Source organism: Pipistrellus hanaki, assembly GCF_964339955.1.
Source record: "Pipistrellus hanaki genome assembly, chromosome: 11".
NCBI classification, from domain to species: Eukaryota; Metazoa; Chordata; class Mammalia; order Chiroptera; family Vespertilionidae; genus Pipistrellus; species Pipistrellus hanaki.
Genome location: NC_140513.1, coordinates 52,129,820 through 52,150,618, shown reverse-complemented (window position 1 = coordinate 52,150,618; position 20,799 = coordinate 52,129,820). Strand labels below are relative to the sequence as shown.

Here is a 20,799-nt window from a genome sequence, read left to right as displayed (position 1 = left end):
CTACATAAAAATAGTAAATTAAGTTTACATAAAATTATTTGAATAAAAAACACCCGTGTGGGGGAAATTCATTGTTCCTTTTTATGCTTTGTGCAAAACAAAACAATATCTGTCACAGTGGCAAATGTTCTTGGTTTTGATTTGCTGTTATTGATATCTTAATGATAATTCCTAATGACATCCAATCCTGATGAGAATGGGGACAAGCAGGTGCTCTTATACACCCTTTCAGATGTAAGCACCAATCTAAATAAATATGCATACGCTTAGCACGCGTGCACACACTACACACACACACACACACACACACACACACACACACACACCACTTAAACTATATTTTTGAACCAATAAATCTGTTTCTTGAGCTCTGCCCTGGGAATATAAGCAGCTATGTAGTTAGACTTAATTATAAGATGCTCATCTTAATTTTAATATTAAAGAATAAATACAGTTTGAATTCCCAACAACAGGAAAATAGTAAATACATTTCAGCATATTCATAAAATGGAATATTGCATGGTTCATTACAACAAGGTGTTTAAATCTACATTAATAAAAGAGTAAGATTCAAATTGGCCATACCTTGGCAATGCCCACGAGCCAATCAGGAGTATGCAAATTAACCCAACAAAGATGGTAGGTTAATTTGCATACGCAGGCACTTTGTGACCGGGTGCAGGACAAGGCCAAGGCGACCATGCATGCGTTCTGCGCTGCCCCAGCTGCTCCAAGCCTCTGGGCAGTGTGGGAAGGCAGAGAGGCAGCTCCAGCCAGAGCGAGGGCAGTGCTGGCAGCCGGGGAAGGAGGCCTATTCTTCCATGCACCAGGCCTCTAGTGTTCTCAATAAATGTCAATCCCGTTCTCCCAGTTGCTGAGGATCATCCTTGATTCATCTTTCACACTTCACATCTAATAAAATTAGCAATTCTTTATGTTTAACTTTCACAAAGCAAATATACCCAGAATTTCACCATTCTGTACCCCTACCCCCCTGGTCTAAGCCACCATCATCTCTGGTCTAGATTATATTGTTAGCCTGATGGGTCTCCCTGTTTTAACCTACATTCTAATAAATTCTAAAATGATGTAAATGTAAATCACACCACTCTACACACACACACACACACACACACACAAAAAAAAAAAAAAAAAAAAAAAAGAATATAAAACTATATATAATACACACTTCAGTTATATTTACCAAAATCTTAATAATGTTTTTATATGGGTGATAATGAAATTATATATACTTTTTTTGGGGTTTTTTTCTGTGGTGTTGTTTTTCCTTTTTTCTGTATTTTTTAAGTTGTTCTTACTATGAGCATGTTTAATTTAAAAAAATAATGTTTATAAAAATGTTTAGACAAAGTTAAACTGTATGCTTCAAAATACTATAGCAGTTATATACATATTTTAAGTAATACTTAAATATCATCTAACCCAAAGCTAGTACTCAATTAAGAAATATAATTCTAATCTCAGATTACTGTTCACGGAGGACAAATTTAAACGTGGAAAAAGATATTTTAAAATTACTCATGAGAACATACAATTTGGGGGGGTATTATGTCATAAATTTAAAATGAAAAGGTATTTTTCATTTTATTATATATTTTTATAATATAATGGTTAATTTTATTAGGTAGGATTCTTTTATTAGGTAAGATTTTTCTGTTCAGTGTAACAAAAATGGGAATAACCTTTTGTGTAGCCTTTAGCTTCTAGCTTGAATCTTGTCTGTTAAATTACTATTTTTTTAATGATGTGAGAGCTGTTGTTTTCTTCATTTTTTTCCAATGACCTTGAAATATAATTGACTACTTTAAAGGTCTCAATGGTATAAGTCATTAGGAAGATAAAAATATATGTGATTAAAGTAAAAACTGATAAGACTTAAGTAATGATGTTAATAATCCTACTTTATAAAAATGGGTTATGTGATAAATTTTAATTATTATTATAATCAGGGTTTATCAACTAAAAATGGTTTAAGTTTTTTAAAGTAAATGAATTTTTAAAAGTTTACTAGAGAAAATACAGCTATAATACAAAATTATTAAATGACTTCACTGCAACATTCATATACCCTCAGAGTTTGGCTAGTAATTTTATTAATAATATAAAGGTTAGGGCATTTTTTAAATAAAAAGAAAGTAAATATTCATAAAATGTGACCCTTTACACAATTACTATGACTCCAAAAAATCTTTGCAAATGATTCCATTTGAAATTTGAAAAACACACTCCTTTTTCTTCTTGCTTCATCTTTCTCATTCATATGTAATTAATGTTTTAAGAGTGAAAAATAATAAAGCACAAAAGCAATAAAAAGCCAGAGCAGCTACAAAAGGTGAGGAATGAATGATACAGGGTGCAAAGAGGAGGCATGCATCTTGAGACCTTTCAGGCTCCTGGAACTCAATGGGATAGAATTAAACATGACAGAAATGATGATGAAAAGGCGAATAAAAGCTGAATCAGAGTTAGACAAAACTATCTGGGAGACTTGTGAATAAATCTTTGATTTTTTTTTTCATAAGCCATTCTCTCTAAACCAATGTCTAGGATTTTCATGGACAGGATTACAAAACTGTAACAATTCAGATAGACAATTCCCATCCACTGATATCTTTCCATTTATATCTACCCAATATTCAAAACATTCACTGAGTTTTTCATTTCAATGATGATTTTCATTTCTTGTCTTAAAATTTCTATTCATACCTTATTTCTCAGAACATTTAAAAACATTATTTTAAAATATCTCTTAAACTACCTTTCAATATCTTAAACAGCATTCCTGCCACCAGAGGTGCAAATTTTCTCATCTGATGTAGAAGTCATTTCTTTACATGCTTTGTAATATTGAATTTTCCATTAAAGTCCCTAGTGTGTTCTCTAAGCATCCCTGCTGAATATTTTAAATTTCTTTCTATGAGGTCACACTGGTTCTACAAGGGTTGGACCATTTTGAAGATAATTCTCAATTGAACACTCAACCCCAGAACCACACCTGCTGGGCTCCTTTACTCTTAATACAAGAAGGGTGTTAGCCAAAATCTAGCTGTATCATAAAGAAAGGCCATTTTGAGCATCAAGTCCAAAGTAGGATTTATAAAAACTACTGGAGGTCTGGTGCATGAGAGTCATGCACTCAGGAAGGTCCCTCGGCCCTCCGCCTGCCCTCTCACAGTCTGGGAGCCCTCAGGTGATGTGCGACTGACAGCTTAGGCCTGCTTCCCACGGGGAATGGGACTAAGCTGTCAGTTGGACATCTTTAGTGCTGCTGCGGAGGCTGGAGAAGCTCCTGTCACCACTACTGAGCTGTGAGCCCAGTTTCAGGGCCTCTGGCTGAGCGGTGCTCCCCCTGTGGGAGTGCATTGACCACTGGGGGAAGCTCCTGAGTTGAGAGTCTTCCCCCTGGTGGTCAGTGCGCATCATAGCAACTGGTCATTCTGCCGTTCGGTCTACCCTTTTATTATATAGGATTGGATATAGAACAAATGATTAAAAACAAAACCCCAAATATTAAAAAGTGGTCATTTTTAAATTATAAATAATTTGTTTTTCCTTCTGTATTTTTCCATCTTTACTTGTGATCTTATTTTTGTTTTTATAAGGAAGAACAAGAAATACATATTTTTTAAAGAAAAAACGATAACTAAAAATACTACTCGTTCAAGTATTATTGAAAAACAGAAGAATATTATCAAGCATATACTTGCTTTCCAAACAGTATTTTAATTAATTATCATAAAACTTCTGGAACTTAAGTATCTCTAATTTTGCAGAAGAGGAAACTGAGGTTCAGAAAGGTTAAATTATTTGCCCAAGTAACAGAACTGGGATTTGATTTCAGACATACTTGTTCCAAGGCCAGTGCTTTTTCTACTGAATCATGCTGCCTCCCACAAGAGAGCATTTTCACATTACCACCTGCTACTTCTAATTAAGAGGTAGTAATTAAGCAATCCTCCACTCCTGACAACAATATTTAAGCTACAGGCATTTTAAATAAATTAATACAGCTTTTTATCTGCTGGAAGATACTACAACTAAACACAAACTACAAGCTATTGCAAAGAGAAAAGACTCCAATATGACATAGTTATATGCTTATTCAAAGCAAAATTATATTATACTAGAGGCCCAGTGCATGAAATTCGTGCATGGGAGAGGAGGTCCCCTCAGCCCAGCCTGAACCCTCTCCAATCTGGGACCCTTTGGGGGATGAATGTCCGACTGCCAGTTTTGGCCCAATCCGCCTAACCCGGAAGTCAGACATCTCTCTCATAATCCTGGACTGCTAACTCCTAATCACTCACCTGCCTGCCTTCCTGGGCACCCCATTGCCCCCTGCTGCTGGCCTGATCGCCCCTCACTGCCTCTGCAGGCCGTCCTGATAATCCCTAACTGACTCCCCCGCACTGGTCTAGTTGCTCCTAACTGCCTCCCCAAACAGCCTGGTCACCCTTCACTGTCTCCTCTGCCAGCCTAATCTCCCCCAGTTGTCCCACCTTCCAGGCTGGTCACCCCAACTGCACTCTCCATGCCAGCCTGGGCACTTCTAACTGCCTCCCCACCAGCCTGGTCACCCCTTACTGCCCCCCCTTGCCAGCTTGGTTGCCCCCAACTGCTCACCTCTGCAGGCCTAATAACCCCTCACTGCCCCCCTGCCAGTCTAATCACCCCCAACTGCCCCCTCCCTGCCAGCCTGGTCGATCCTAACTGCCCCCCCATTGGCCTAGTCACCCCTCACTGCCCCCCTTGCTGGCTTGGTCAACTCCAACTGCCTCCCCCCACTGGCCTGGTCACCTCTTACTGTCCCTCCCCTGCCAGCCTGGTTGCCCCCAACTGCCCCCTCTCCCTATGGCCTGGTTGCCCCTCATGGCCCCCCTTGCTGGCCTGGTCACCGCACACATCCTGCAGTTCAGTTATTTGGTTGTTCCTCACTAATAAGTGTGAGGGTCAATTTGCATATCACCTCTTTATTATATAGGATGTTAATGAAACATGAAGCATAAAACTGTTATTCAATGGCCAGTTTACTTATAGAAATGTTCAACTTGATCAAATAAATACAAAGAATAACAATGACATATTGTTCAAATTGGGGAAGGGCGAGGAATTTAAATAGTCATAGCCAAGAATAGATAAATAGTGAAATTCTCATACATTTTAGGAGAGAATAAGACTGGTAAAAATTTTGCTATAGGCCAAATGATAATAGTTATACTAAAACATATGTGGCTTTTGACCTGGTAATTCTCATCTAGGAAATTACCCTGAGGAAATAATCATAGCTATGTAAATAAAGATTTAGCTACAGCGTTGCTCATCTTAGAAATATTTCTAATAGCAAGAAAAAATGGAATGAATCTAAATCTACAATAATAAGAAATCAGGTTAATAATTTCAAATTAATGTTTCTAAAAACTAAATCCCAGTTTCAATATTTATAGATCAGGAGACCATAATCAACTCCACTGAGATCTCTCTCAATTTACCAAAAATCAATGGAAATCATAGTACCTATTTCACAAGGTAACTTAAGAATGATGTAAAATAATTCATGTAGAGACCACAGCACAGAGCCTGAGATATATCTTTATGAATTAATAATACACATAGGTGGTGGTTAGGAAAGCAGATGTGAGGTCTGACTCCCTCAGTCTACCACTAATGGTTTTACAACTTATACAACTTCTTTATATCTCAGTTTTCTCATTTACAAAATGAGAATCGTCTCACAGAGTTTGTGTGAAGATTATATGCAAGAATTGTTTATAAAGTATTTAGCATAGTGCCTGACAAATAGAAAGCTTCTCAATAAATTTTGACTATTAGTAGAATTAGCATTTAGCTATTAAGATATACATTATTATGTTAGTATATGATAAGTTATATAAGATGTACATTATTATGTTAGTATATAATAAGTTATATATAAACTCTGAGTTGCTTACTATATTAGGTATGATACCCAATATAGAGGCATGTTATATCATTTTGGTTTTCCTGGAATTAGTTGTTCCATTCCAATGTGTATAACCTCACTAGAAAAAAGCTCCACAAGTATTGTAATCATAAACTAGAATCCTATTATACTTTATGGCCAATAGATACCACAGTCCTAAATCTATTAATGAAATTTTCTAAATGAAAATTTCTGTTTTATTTTCCCTTCCAGAGACCTTTCCCGCAAATAGATGACAGGGAGGGAGAACAGCTCTTCCTAGACAAACCTCCTCCATCCCTAAGCAGGTTCTGACATAAGAATCAGAGACCTAGACCTGGAACCTTTCAAAATCCAACAGATAGGTGGAGTTTCATGGTCTGGAGGGCATAAAACAAGTTTTAAAAAGTGGGGTATGGGGGAGCATCAAGAAAGGTAAATGAAATAAAGAATATTATTACTGAAAATCTCCACTTTGCTTTCAACTAGCAAGTAAAACCTACTTTTACATTTTCAATACACATGGAATTGAGGTCCCAGAACCGTATTTCATTCCATCTATATACGCTCTTGAAGAATAAAAATTTCTTATCTTGGGATCAGTTCCCTGCTCAGGAGACAGGCACGAATCCCTCAAGGACCCATGTGTAGAGGAAACAAACCATTATGCAAGGAGTGTTTTCCTACCTTAACCGCTTCTCCCAGAGTTTGGTTTTTGTCAGCTTCCTCACTGGAATGCAATTCAAGTCTATAATTCAACTCCTGCAGTTGCTGTGCCTGTTCATTCAATAGCATTTGTGCCTGCTGTTCCCGAAATAATGCATTATTCAGTTCTTCACATGCACTTTCAAACTTCTCATGAGTGATCAATTTCTGAAATAAGGGGGGAAAATCAATTATCAGCTAACAGCATTTTGTATCATTTAATCTTCAGAACTATATTTGCTAACATAAATAGTATAACACAAACATTTGTAAATGTCTGATACATGACAAAAGTACAATTTGTTTTTCTTAATTTCGTAAGTCAAGATAAAAAACAATCACTCTAGTTTTTAAAGCACACAGCCATACTTTCAAAGTTATCATATTTAGTTAAATAAAAAGTACTGAATAGCTTCTGGCAGGCTGAATGTTACATTATAATTTTAGACCAATCTAATCAAGCTATTATATTTTCCTTGTACACAGTTTGCCTGAAATCAGTGAAAGATGAGTGGCAGCAGGCACATTCCCCATTTTTTAAGAGGAAAACAGCATCTTTCCCCCAATCTATTACATTTTTAATAAAACAATCCTTTATTAACACAACTGGATATGAACATTAGCCACTACAATGAAATTGTTAAACGTAGGAGTTTTGGAGCCTGACTTGCTAGGCAAGTCACTTAGCTATGCTGTGCCCCACATTCCTTGTCTGTAAAATAAAATATGGAACTATTATTGATATAAGAGAAATAAATGAATCAATATTCTAAAGTGATTAGGGTGAAAAAATAAAGTTATTATGGTGAATGCCTGATATGTGTCTATGAATATGTCATTAAATGTTAAAAATCACCCTCACTAACTCTGTGGATGGAAAGGGGCCACATAACTAAACCTGACAAGCTCAGAGGAGGCCTGCATGGTGGGCCCCACCAACTCAGAGACTAAAAGCAACCACATAGAATGGTCTGAACATAAACATTCCTCACTAAAAGTGGGTCATGGAGGTAGTCATGTCCTACTCCTGTGGCTTCCTTGACAAAGGTCAGTCTTTACCTTAAATGAGCCTGTCAGTTGTCCTTTTGCATCTAAGATAACATTCCTTTGAAATGTCAGAGTCATCTTTGCCAGGCCCCTCAGGGCACAACTGCCAGCACCAGAACAGGAGACAACAGAACCCTGCACTGTTACCTTGTTCCCCTCACTGCACTCTGGTGTGTGCTGTAAATGTTAATTAGTAACAATCCCATTCCCACCAACATAAAAGAAGTGTGTCTCTTCATTTTACTTTTTAACCAATCTCTTGGCCCTTAATCTACTACCAATGAATTCCATGTAACCTTCCTTTTATGTTTTCTCCTTGACTGTAATGTATTTTAAAAAACCTGCAAAACTGACATCTTCTAAAGCATTTTCTCAATCCATTGAGATTTTGCTCCCCTTCAGTTATTATCTGTTTGACTCAAAGTCATAAAAAATTCTCTACAGGTTTGAATGTTTCTTACATCAACAATTTTATACCTCACAATTGTACGTCAAAATACAAAAATTACATATCTCATTCCCTCAATTATTACTTCCATTAATTCTATTTTTATTTCTACACTTCAGTTGAAGGAATTCACACTAAATATAAGAATAAACATATTCTTAGCTTTTGATGCAAGTCAGTTATTCGACCAGAGCCTTTAAAAAGAATTTGTCACCTTCTAGCAACTTCTCTTCAGACTCTTATAACCTCTCTAGGTTCTGGAAATTCAGCCCTGACTACTTTCAAACTAATCAAAGATAACACGTTAACTTATTTTCCTAATACTTAAGTATGAACTAGGAAATCTTACTGTGTAGAATACCTAGAATTATTCAAATATATTACAGGGAACAACATAAATAAAGGACCTTCCAATATTCAGGAAGTTTACTATTAGCTAAACCTATTTATAGTTGCCTATATTATAAATCTCAAATTGCATCGATGGCTGTCTCTTCCCATTTTGGCAGACCATCTCAAGATCCCAAATTTACTTAGTATATGCAACTGAAAACAAATCAAAAGGAAAGACACACACACACACTGAAGGAATTGGCTCTTAAAAGTATACACAAAAGCTGTTTATGATTTAAGTATGGCAAAACATTTTTGGAAAATAATTAAGTGTCTATAAGTAGGGGACAGTCAAATTTTGAACAGTCAATGTTATGATAGAATATTAATTTATCTAAAATGAAATTAATAATAAGTGGCACAGGAAAATGTAGTACTTTAAAAATGTAAAAAAAAAAAAAAAGAAGTATTTTTACTCTATATGCCTATCTGCATATATACACAGAGAAAAATGCAGGGAATAAAACACATCCACACTTCAAAAGTGATTGGTCCTAGGTGGTTAGATTAGAGGGATTTGAACTTTCTTCTTTATACTTGTTTGTATTTTTATTTGGCTATTATTTATTACCTTTATAATCGGGGGGTGGGGGGAATGAAGCAGCTCATACAATTTTCTTCTCTGAGCAAACAACTACGAGAATGAGGGGGAAACTGTACTGTCTTTAGACGTTCATCAAAAAGAAAAATAAATCAGAAGGACGATTCATGATTACCTGACATGCTGAATTTATAAGAACTCTTCGCCCTTTGAAGGTATAGCTATTTGAAATAATATTTAACATTAGCAATTTACATTATCATAGAATTAATACCTGCTGCTATCTCTATTACAACAAATGTGAAAATTTGCAAATTACAAGCTAACCAAAAGAAACATTTAAACTGAAGTTAAACTTGCAAAATTTAGGTTTCCCAAAGAAGGAGGTACACAAAGTACCTTGATGGTAGGTTTAACAAACCAATTTTGTATTCATATTTATATTATCTAGCATCAGTTACATACAGTTTAGAAGTTTCCGGGTCATATTTTAACTCGATATTCCTATATCCATATTAGGAACATCAATGCTATAAATAACCCAACTACAAATTGAATATTAGATATCTGCATTTTGCTATGCTTCATGTGATTATACATTTCAATCTTGAGCTAATGTTATTTGGCATAGGCCTTTTCTCAGCTATCTTCTGCTTTCTTAAATAATGCATAAAAATCTTTAACAGAAGTTAGACAAAATGAACATTTCTTTAGAAAATCAACTTAATTTCATACTAAGTAATCTAATTTACTCCAAATATTCAATATAAAACAAAAAGAAAAAAAAAACAGTCCCCACTGCAAACATCAGGCTCCTCCATTGGGGCATTTTACATTGTTTATTATATATTTGGGTGCTTATTTGCCATAGCCTTTCAGCTATCCTCATTGAATCTCTTTCTATACTTTCAGAGCATAATTTTAACTGGATTATGAGTTCTGCTGACACAGAATCAGTATTCCTTTAAACATCTGGTATAACCCTTTGTTTAAATTAGGATATAACTGACATATAACATTGTGTAGTTTAAGGTGTACAATGTGCTAATTTGATAAATTTGTGTGTTGCAATATGGTTACCACTGTAGCATTAGCTAACACCTCTATCATGTCTCATAATTATCATTGCTTTTCCTATGGTGAGAATGTTTAATATGTAGTCTCCTACCAACTCTGAAGTATGAACTACGTGTTGGGCTGTTTCAGAAGGGAAGTATTCTGAAAAAAAAGAAATTTTAATGGCACTTCAAATTATTTGAGAAACATAAGTTAAAGAAAACAAACATATACATACACACACACAAAATCAGAAGAGAGTTCACCAAAGCCAAAGCATGTATACTTACAGAGTGCTTAAATTCATTTAATTGCATTTGGAGACCCTGGGCTTTGTCAAGCTCCTTTTTCATCTCATTCACGTTTCGTTTGAATTCTGTGACCTCTAAGCGCAGTGAGCGGCGCTCCACTTCCGCTGCGTGCAGCCTTTGTGTAAATCCATAGATTTGCTTCTGTAACGATGCTGTGCTTTTCTGTTGTTAAACAAGAGCAATTTTACAAGAAGTAGCCACAGATTTACTAATAAATCAATAGCAATGGCATTTACCAAATTAAATGTAACTCACGTTAAACACAGAACAATAATTTGGCTTATATAAAATGAACAGCCAAGACTGGCTTGGCTCAGTAGATAGAGCCTTGGCCTGTAGACTAAAGGGTCCCAAGTTCGATTCCGGTCAAGGGCATGTACCTTGGTTACGGGCACATCCCCAATAGGGGGTGAGAAGGAGACAGCTGGTCGATGTTTCTCTCTCATCGATGTTTCGAACTCTTTATCCCTCTCCCTTCCTCTCTGTAAAAAATCAATAAAATATATTTAAAATGAACAATTGAAGAAATAATCTAGATGGCTAGAAAATACAATTTTCAGTCATTAATGTTTCATATAGTTCCATTGCAGGTCTCTTATAGAGAGCAGTCAATTCAGAATTCATGCCAGAACATTTGTATTTGGATATTTGAACACTTATCTGGAGGTGGCTTTCCTTATTGAATTAAAAGATCACAAGAAATCTAAAGAAAATCTAGATACATTTGGGTAAAATTAATTTAAACTGAAAATAAATCTGATTCAGGATTACATTCACAGGTCCTTAAAGTCCCTACTTAATAAAATGTCATACATACCAAAATGGGCACATGGGCCTGCAGTCCGTATTTCAGGGCCAGCGTGTTCACTTTATGAAGTCCTCGGGCCAACCTCTGAACCAGGGAATCCTTTTCCACGTGTGTAATACTCCTGCTGCTACAGTGCGAAGGTAAGCTCTCCATTGCCAAACTAATTTTATCCATGAGTTTTGCAAAAGAATTCTTGGCTGCACCTATAAGTAAATGTCCACAAATTCTAGAATTTGGATCTTCAAAGAAAAAGGGGAGGAAAGACAAAAAGATGTCAATTGTCTCTTGTTCGTTTTATAATATTTCTAATCATAACACAATACAATTTTCTCAATTACATGATTTCCATACACCTGTAGAGATTTATTCAGAAAGTCTCCTCCCACATTAATTTTCACTGTGGGAAGGGAATGCAGAAAATAGCTTGCCTACGAAACAATATATCTAAAAAAATCTGCATGTATTTACAGTCATTCACACTGACCATTATGATACTAAAAATGTATCACTAGTCTTTTCTTTGTTTTAAAACATAATATAAATCCATTTTCTATTTCCAGCCCCTGCAGCTTGTTACCTTAATGTCATACTATTTATACTCTCAGACAAGAAAATATAATTTGCCTTATTCAAAGGCAATTAAAATGTTACAACTACAATTACTTATTTCCCCACAGGGTTTTGGTAATCATCCTTCTCACATAATGGGCTTAAGGTCCCTGCATATCCAAAATGGTCTGTTGACTGCTAGATTCATCAGGCCTGTAATTCATAATTGTGTTTAATGTTGATAAATAAAATTGTCAGTGCTTTTTCTACTAATTAGTATTCCAGATAATGCTTAATAGGTTTATTTATGCCTTAATAAAAGTCGTGTAATTTAGTTTTCCCTCCGCGAGGCAGGTCTTAATCTGTCATTACTTGTCTTATGATACTGTCTGTGTAAAATGACAAGCATAGAGAGAGTAAATTCAGCAATATACTGTTCTATATTTCAAGTGGCTCTGATTTTGGAGTTAATTTAAATCTTGTGGTGACATCAAAAGCACACAAAAAACGTATATTTATCGAACAAAAATGTTTTATGATTCTAAGAATGCGTATGGTTCAGCACTAAAATGAAACATTGAGAAGGTGATCAGTCAGTATCTTCTGTTATAAACAACCATTTCACTGAAGCCCTGTGTTCAAAATTCTTGGTCTTGTTTTATTTATTTTACTCCTCAATATATAAAAGAAAAGTTTTTTTAACTTATGCACAGTCAGAATTTGAAAATTATATTGCTTAGAAGTTATTCATAAAATATACATTATTAATTGGACAAAAGTATATCTTCTATGTAGAATTTATTTCTATCAGTTACTGATGCAATGACTTCTAAGAATATGGGGTAATAAGTTTAATAATACTAAACTACAGCACATATTTAATAGGTCACTGTTGAATAAATGAACAAACAGTGAATTTTATTATATCTATAATATTCAACATGATACATCAGTCCAATGTATTTCTTGTTTCTCTAACTGCCTTGTAACTCCTTAAAAAGACTCCAGAAGTCTTTTTTTCAACTTAGGAAACTCGTTTTATCTTTACTGTGCCATCCTAGCGTATGTTTTTATATGTTTGCTGGATTAATTGTATTTCTTTCTTACTTCTATAGCAGCTACAATAATGCTGAATGTAAGAATGCATTCAATAATACCAAGAGAAATTAATGTTAAAATTTTATGCTATGTCAAAAGTTATTCTTGCTAAATAAACCAGATAAAAGCATAGTTTTAGGAAATTTTCAGGAATAAAAAAGTAATTAAATTTCACAATGAGCCCTAAAAGCAAATTTTAACCATTACATTTTAATGAATAATATGGGTGTATTTTTTTTTAACAATATCACTAAAATGTGTTTGTGTAGACACCAACCACTAGGAAAGGTGAAATTAGGTGACAATATAATTCTATAAGGTATTGCTCTGAATTTTGAAGAAGTGGGAAAGAGGCATGCACTCCTCAAGTTTCGGACTACTGACTCTCCATGAATTACAGAAAGAGCACTAAATAATTTATGCTTTGCTGAGTAATAAGTATTTTCACAATATACATTATACAGTATTAAGTACAGTTTAATTTTTTGTTATTAATCTTCATCCGAGATATTGTCCCCTTGATTTTTAGAGAGTGGAAAGGTAGGGAAGAGACACAGAGAGAGAAACATTGATGTGAGAGAGACAGATCGATTGGTAACCTCCTGCACACACCCAAACCAGGGTCAGGGATCGAGCTTGCAGCTGAGGTACGTGCCCTTGACCGAAATCAAATTCGGGACCATTCAGTCTACAGTCCAGTGCTTTTCCACTAAGCCAAACCAGGTAGGAGCAATTAGTTTATTCTATCCTATTATAGTTACGTGTCGATCATGCTGCCAGGAGAGCAGTTAGGAGGCTATCAGACTGGCAGGCAGAGGGGTTAGGGGCAATCAGGCAGGTAGGCAGGCAGGTGGTTAGGAGCCAGCAGTCCTGGATTGTGAGAGAGATGTCCGTCTGTTGGTTTAGGGTGCAGGCAGGGCTGAGGGACACCCTGGCCCTGTGCACGAATTTTGTGCACCAGACCTCTAGTTTATAAATAACAATATAAATACAAATGCCTAATAACAGAACCTATCCAAAACATAAATTGAATCAGACAAATGATATCTGGGGGAATAATTATCTAAAGCAGGGGTTCTTGGTCATTTTTGTGCTATAATTCCTTTGGTAGTCTGGTAAATCTTATGTATTCACTTCTCAGAATAATACTTTAAAGTGAATAAATCAAAATATGTAGGGTTACAAAGGAAACAAATTTTATTGAAATACAGTCACCGAGCATTTTTAGTTTATTAATGTAGTGAATGTAAGACAATACATTTACAATTTAGACTAATTAAAACTAACTTTTAACAAGACAAAGCACGGTGAAAGTTGTTGCTTAGCCAAACTAAGAACATTGAACCATAAGGTGATTTTTAAAAAAGCATTGTATATGTCATGTTGGACAACAAAATTTTTTATTTTGTTATATTTAAAAGAGATGAAAATCCTGAGTCACGGATATATACTGCTGCAAATGTAATTAAAGTTTCTATGTTCACTTTATAAGGCAGAGTTAGGCTTCTCTAAAATACCAAGATTCCCCAAGGCTTTTAAATTCAAAACCTATTGTGCTAAGTTTTTTGTCCTAAGTCTTCAAGGTCATCTTTGGCTTAGGTCAACATATGCAATAAAATTGATATAAATTGTAAGAAAAAGGATTGTGAATCCAAAGATCAAATTTGATGCTATGCTATGACCCTGGAATTTTACATAATCATGAATACTCCCAAGGATAAATTCTTTATTCAAAAATCATTCTTAAAAATTATAATAGGCAAGTCCATTTTAATTTAAAAACCAAAATATTATTCACTGTAAACTCTTTTCAGCTTTTCTATATGCTTGAAAATTATCATTATAAAATATGTAAGGAAAAAAAGGCAAAAGTAATAATAAAAAGAAAATAACAAAAGAAAATCTGATACATTAATGTGACTCCCCAAAATAGACACTAGTACCTTAAATCCCAGTAATGATACATGGTCCTCTTGTAGTGTTTCAGTTTAAGTTATGAGTGAAGTTATATAAATAACAAACTTACTGTGCAAATAACAAACTTTACTGTGCATATAAATCATCTGAGGGGCTGGTTAAAATGCTGATCCTGATTAATTAGCTCTGGAGTGGAGTCGGATATTGTGCATTTCTGACACATCCCCAGTTAATGCTGATGCTGCTGACCCAGGGACCACACTTGAAGTAGCAAAGTTCTTCTGTTATTTGTGAGGATTCAATAAAGCCTTAAAACTTATAAATATATACCAATAACTACAAATACCTTTACTTACTGCTTCAACCTTCCTAAGCATGACACCTCAATGTTATGCTACATACAACCTGGATTTCTGAGTTTTGCCTGAAATTGATGCCACGACCTCTAGAAAGTTAGCTCGAAGTATACAAACTTGTGAGTACTAATAGCAGGGGTGTGTATATTTGAGTCATCTATCTTCTAGATAATTAAGATTCCAATTATAAGTTAGAATGTGTAAATGTGTAACAAAATATATTAACATTCTACTCGTATCCATATGCTTCTGAATGTGGACAGAGATATTTCAAAGCAAATCAGCACATTTGTTTCTATCTTGAGAAATTCAGCCTGGACCACTCATTTGAAAACGTTCAGTCATCTGAAGGCTCTTTGGTCCAGTCCCATGATGATTGATATTCCAGCCCTTCGGCGGAAGTAACATTCTCCCCTGTTTGAGGTAAATGATCTCTTGCAGGCACACCATTTGGATACCTGGAAAAGGTAATTTATCTCAAGTGGGCAAGCACTTTAATGAAAGCAAAGAAGGTTGCCACCTGTCCAGTATTTGCAGAGGCAACATGGAAACTGGGGTCTCTGCCCACTGTCTATAAGTACATCGTTAAAGTTTAAGGTGGTAGTAGGGGCAACCACTGTTAGCACTTTCTAAGCAGTGACTTAGCTGAGCTACTGAACTTCTACTTTCATGAAAAGATTTAAAGTAATATGCCAGTATTACTCTAAACGAATGGGGTGTGAGACATCAGCACACACTCAAAAAAGAGATAAAACAACAAACTTTTTTTTGTGATTACATATACAATGGACTTGGCTAGGCAGGTTACATTTACTCCAAATAACCCTATGAGGTGGGAACTTTTCTTACCCACGTTTCACATATAAAGACACTGAAGCTGAAAAGGGATTAAGTAATTTTCCTGATGTCACACACATAGTAAACAATGTAACCCAGATTCAAATCTAGAGTCATAATTATTAATTCATACTCTAGTACATATCGAACATGTATAATTTTCTCTCCTAGTACATGTTGAAATTTCCCCCTTCTAGACACTTAATTGTATGTGCATTAATTTAGAACTCTAAAAAATATGAGTACCCACTTTTTTAAAAGAATAGTTTACTGATTTTTTTCACCTTAGGACAGAAATAATACAACTACTGGCACACATGTACCAGTTTTCCTGGGGCTACAGTGTCAATGATGCCATCAATTTGTAGTTCTGACATGTAAAACTGTTTAAATTTTCAACAAGATCTTAAAAAAAAAAAACGAAAGAAAGAAAGAAAGAAAGAAAGAAAGAAAGAAAGAAAGAAAGAAAGAAAGAAACAGTTCTAAGAAGTATCTTCTTTCATTTTAGAGTTTTCAGATTATTTCCTATACTTTCCAAGATTGTGACACTTCTGTTTCCCAATTCATTGAAAGAGTTAAAATACTGCTCACAACATTAGATGATTCAAGAGATATGAATAGATTATAAATCAAAGCTGAACTGATTGATATTCCTGATACTTGTGGTATGATGAAAATAACCTATTATGAATTGGTCAATAAGTGATGGAATGAGCAACTCATGAATATTGCCCAGACATTAAAAATCATTCTCTAGAAAAATATTAAATGAAGAAATATCCTCAAAAAATATGACTTTTTAAAAACTAAAGCAATAATATTTATCATAAGAAAATCACAGCATCACTCCTGTGAGACTCATGCCAAAAAAAAAAAAATGTAGAAGCGGAATCTCATCACATGAAGAAACAACAAGTCAAAATTGAGAGATAGTCTACAAATAACTGGCCTATAATCTTCAAGGTCATGATGGTCAAGGAACTCTTCCATGCAGAGAAGACTAAAGAAATATGACTAAATGCAATACAGTGCTAAACCAGATGCTTTTGCTATGAAAGACTCACTTGAGAAAACGAATGGTGTGTAAATGGTAGTAATATATCAATGGTAGTTTTCTGAGGTTGATTATTACACTCTTGTTATGTACAAGATTGTCTTTGAAATGCACAGTAAAATATGAGAAAGTCATGGGGCATCATGTCAGCAACTTGCTCTCAGATCATGGGGAGAGGGGGTAAGAGTTCTCTGTAGTGTACTTGAAACTTTTCTGTAAATTTATTATATCAAAATAATTTTAAATGAAAATATAAAACAGTATATTGTCTATGTCAGTATCATTTGTAACATTTGCTAATCTGTTGGAAGGGAGGGAACGAGGGAGGGAGGCAGGCAGAGTGGGCTGTGGAATAAAATAGATTGAAAGAACATACTCAACTGTTAATAATAACTATTCCTGTATAATGGGAAACTTTTTGTTATTGTTGTTCTCTGATTATTTTTTCAAGTTTTCTGAACCAGTTTCCTTTTACAACAGAGGCAGTAGATGTGAGGGTAATTTATTGTTTGAATCTGAATACTCTCCATTGCAGACATTGTTGATTAGCTGATCCATCCCATCCACAAACTCTCTCTTGTCTTTTGCCAGTTTCCATCTAACCAGCTAGGGATAATCATGTGATCAGTTCAGGCCAATGAAACAATGGCAGAAACCTGCTGGGGATTGGAGGAGGCCTTTTGCGAAAGATTTTGCTTTCCTGATAAAGGGATATTATTTAGCAGCCATGATTTCACATTTTAACAGCTTTCTTGAGATATAATTCACACAAAATACAATTCCCCCTTTTAAAATATACATATCAATAGTTTTTTATATGTTCACAGAACCATGCAATCATCATCACAAGTAATTTTATAATTTAGGCACCCCAAAAAGAAACACCGTACCTATTATTATAGTAGTCATTTCCCATAACCCCCAACAACTTATCGGGCCTCAGGCAACCATTAATCAACTCTGACTCTAGATTTGCCTAATCTTAAAATTTCATATACCTGAATACATTGGAGATTATTGTGGATTATGCTAAATCTACTCTGCCTGTGCTCTATAAATGGTTCCAGACCACCGCAACAAAACACAAATCACAATAAAGTTAGTCACACACATTTTTTAGTATCCTCATGCATATAAAAGTCATGTTTACACTATATTATAGTCTATTAAGTGTGCAACAGAATTATGTCCTGAAAAACAATGTATACACTTTAATTTTAAAATACCTTATTGCTAAAAATGCTAATCTTCCTCTGAGCCTTCAGCGGGTCATAACCTTTTTGTTGATGGAGGGTCTTGCCTCAGTGTTCCCGGCTGCTGGCTGATCAGGGTGGTGGTGGTAGAAAGTTCGAGTAGCTGCTGCAGTTTTTAAAAATAAGACAGCAATGACGTGCGCTGCATGGATTGACTCTTTTGTTCATGAACAGTTTCTCTGTGGCATGGAATGATGTTTGATAGCATTCTAACAACTGTGGACCTTTCAAAATTGGAGTCAATCCTCTCAAACTCTGCCTTTGCTTTATCAACTGGGTTTATGTAATATTTTAAGTCCTTTGTTGTCATTGCATCATCTGCATCAGGACTAGATCCCACCTCCCCAAACAGCCTTCTTTACTCATCTATGAGAAGTAACTCTCATCTGTGAAAGTTTTACCTGAGACCAACAATTCAGTCACATCTTCGGGCTCCACTTCCAATCCTAGTTCTCTTGCTATTTCCACCACATCTTCAGTTACTTCCTCCACTGAAGCCTTGAAATCATCAAAGTCACCCATGAGTGTTGGAATCAACTTCTTCCAAACTCCTGTCAATGTTGATATCTGACTTCTTCCCATGAATCATAAATGTTCTTAATGGCAACCACAAGGGTGAATGTTTTCCAGAAGGTTTTCAATGGACTCTGCCCAGACCCATCAGAAGCATCACTAACTATGGCATCTATAACTTACAGAATGTATTTCTTGAATAAGATTTGTACGTTGAAATTACCATTTGAACCCAGAGGCTGCAGATCGGATGTTGTGTTAGCAGGCATGAAAACAGCATCATTCTCATTGCACAACTCTGCTAGACCTCTTGAATGACCAGCTGCATTGTCAGTGAACAGTAATATTTTGAAAGAAATCTCTTTTTCTAAACAGCAAATCTCAATAGTGGGCTAAAAATATTCAATAAACCATGTTGTAAACAGATGTGCTGTCATCCAAACCTTGTTGTGCCATTTATAGAGCACAGGCAGAGTAGATTTATCATCATTCTTAAGGGTCCTAGCATTTTCAGATGGTGCGTGAGCACTGGCTTCAACTTCGTCACCAGCTGCGTCAGCCTCTAACAAGAGAGTCAGCTTGTCATTTGAAGCTTTAGAGCCAGGCATTGACTTCTCATCTCTAGTATGAGAGTCCTAGATGGTATCTTATTGTAACACTAGAGGCCAGAGCACGACATTCATGCACTCAGGGGGTGAGAAAGTCCCTCAGCCCGGTCTGTGCCCTCTCACAGTGAGGGAGCTCTTGGGGGATGTCCGACTGATGGCTTAAGCCCACTCCCCACACGGGCCTAAGCTGTCAGTAAGACAGCTTTAGCACTGCCATGGAGACGGGAGAGGCTCCCACCACTGCTGAGCACGCCAGCTCAGCTCAGGGCTTCTGGCTGAGCAATGCTCCCCCTATGGGGGCACACTGACCTCCTGTGTTTAGCATCTGCCCCCTGGAAGTCAGTGTGTGTCATAGCAACCAGTCATTCTGCTGTCCAGTCGATTTACATATTACCCTTTTATTTATCAATAGTAGGATAAGGCTGTCTTGTCTACATTGAAAATCTGTTGTTCAGTGTAGCCATGAACATTAGCTATCTCAGCTAGACCTTCTGGGAAGCTTGCTGCAGATTCAAAATCAGCACCTGCTGTTTCACCTTGAACGTTTATGTTATGAGCTGGCTCTTTCTTTAAACCTCATGAACCACCTCTGCAAGCTTCAGACTTTTCTTCTGCAGCTTCCTCATCTCTCTCGGGCTTCAGAGAATTGGAGAGAGTTGGCCTTGCTCTGGATTAGGCTTTGGCTTAAGGGATAGTTGCAGCTAGTTTTATCTTTTATCCAGACCACTAAAACTTTCTCCATATTAGCACTATGGCTGCTTTCACTTTCTATCATTCACGTGTTCACTGTAGTAACACTCTGCATTTCCTTCAGGAACTTTTCCTTTGCATTCACAACTTGGCTGTTTGACACAGAGGTCTAGCTTACAGGCACTCTCAGCTTTTGAGATACCTTCCTCACTAGCTTAATCATTTCTAGCTTTTGATTTAAAGTGAGAGAAGTGTGACTCTTCCTTTCACATGAACACTTAGAGGCCACTGTAGGGTTAGCTAACTGAATTTCAATATTATTGTGTCTCAAGGAACAGGGAGGCTTAAGAAGGAGAGAGATGGAATGGCTGCTCAGTGGAACATCAGAACACTCTCAACATTCATCAAATAAGTCCACCATCTTACATGGGTGAAGTTTGTCGAGCCTCAAAACAATTGCAATGGCAACATTAAAAATTACTGATCACAGATCACATAACAAATCTGTATATATATCCTAGAGGCCCCATGCACAAAATTCATGCAAGGGGCTCGGTCCTCGCCACCCCAGTTTCATCCAGAAGGTCATCTGGAAGATGTTTGGCTGTCCAGTCTAATTAGCATATTATGCTTTTATTATTATAGATAAAAGCCTA

The 20,799-nt window shown here is 35.9% G+C and overlaps 1 protein-coding gene across 2 annotated transcripts in view; it reads right to left on the bottom strand.

The window, feature by feature from the left end:
- CCDC171 (coiled-coil domain containing 171) overlaps positions 1–20,799 on the bottom strand; it is a 223,331-nt gene that overhangs the window by 105,632 nt on the left and 96,900 nt on the right. For both annotated transcript variants that reach the window (XM_084898221.1, XM_084898222.1), the window contains 3 exons: positions 11,278–11,507; positions 10,440–10,622; positions 6,647–6,832 (listed from right to left, as the gene is read on the bottom strand). In XM_084898221.1, the coding sequence (XP_084754347.1) occupies positions 6,647–6,832; positions 10,440–10,622; positions 11,278–11,507 (599 nt within the window). The remainder of the gene's footprint in view (positions 1–6,646; positions 6,833–10,439; positions 10,623–11,277; positions 11,508–20,799) is intronic.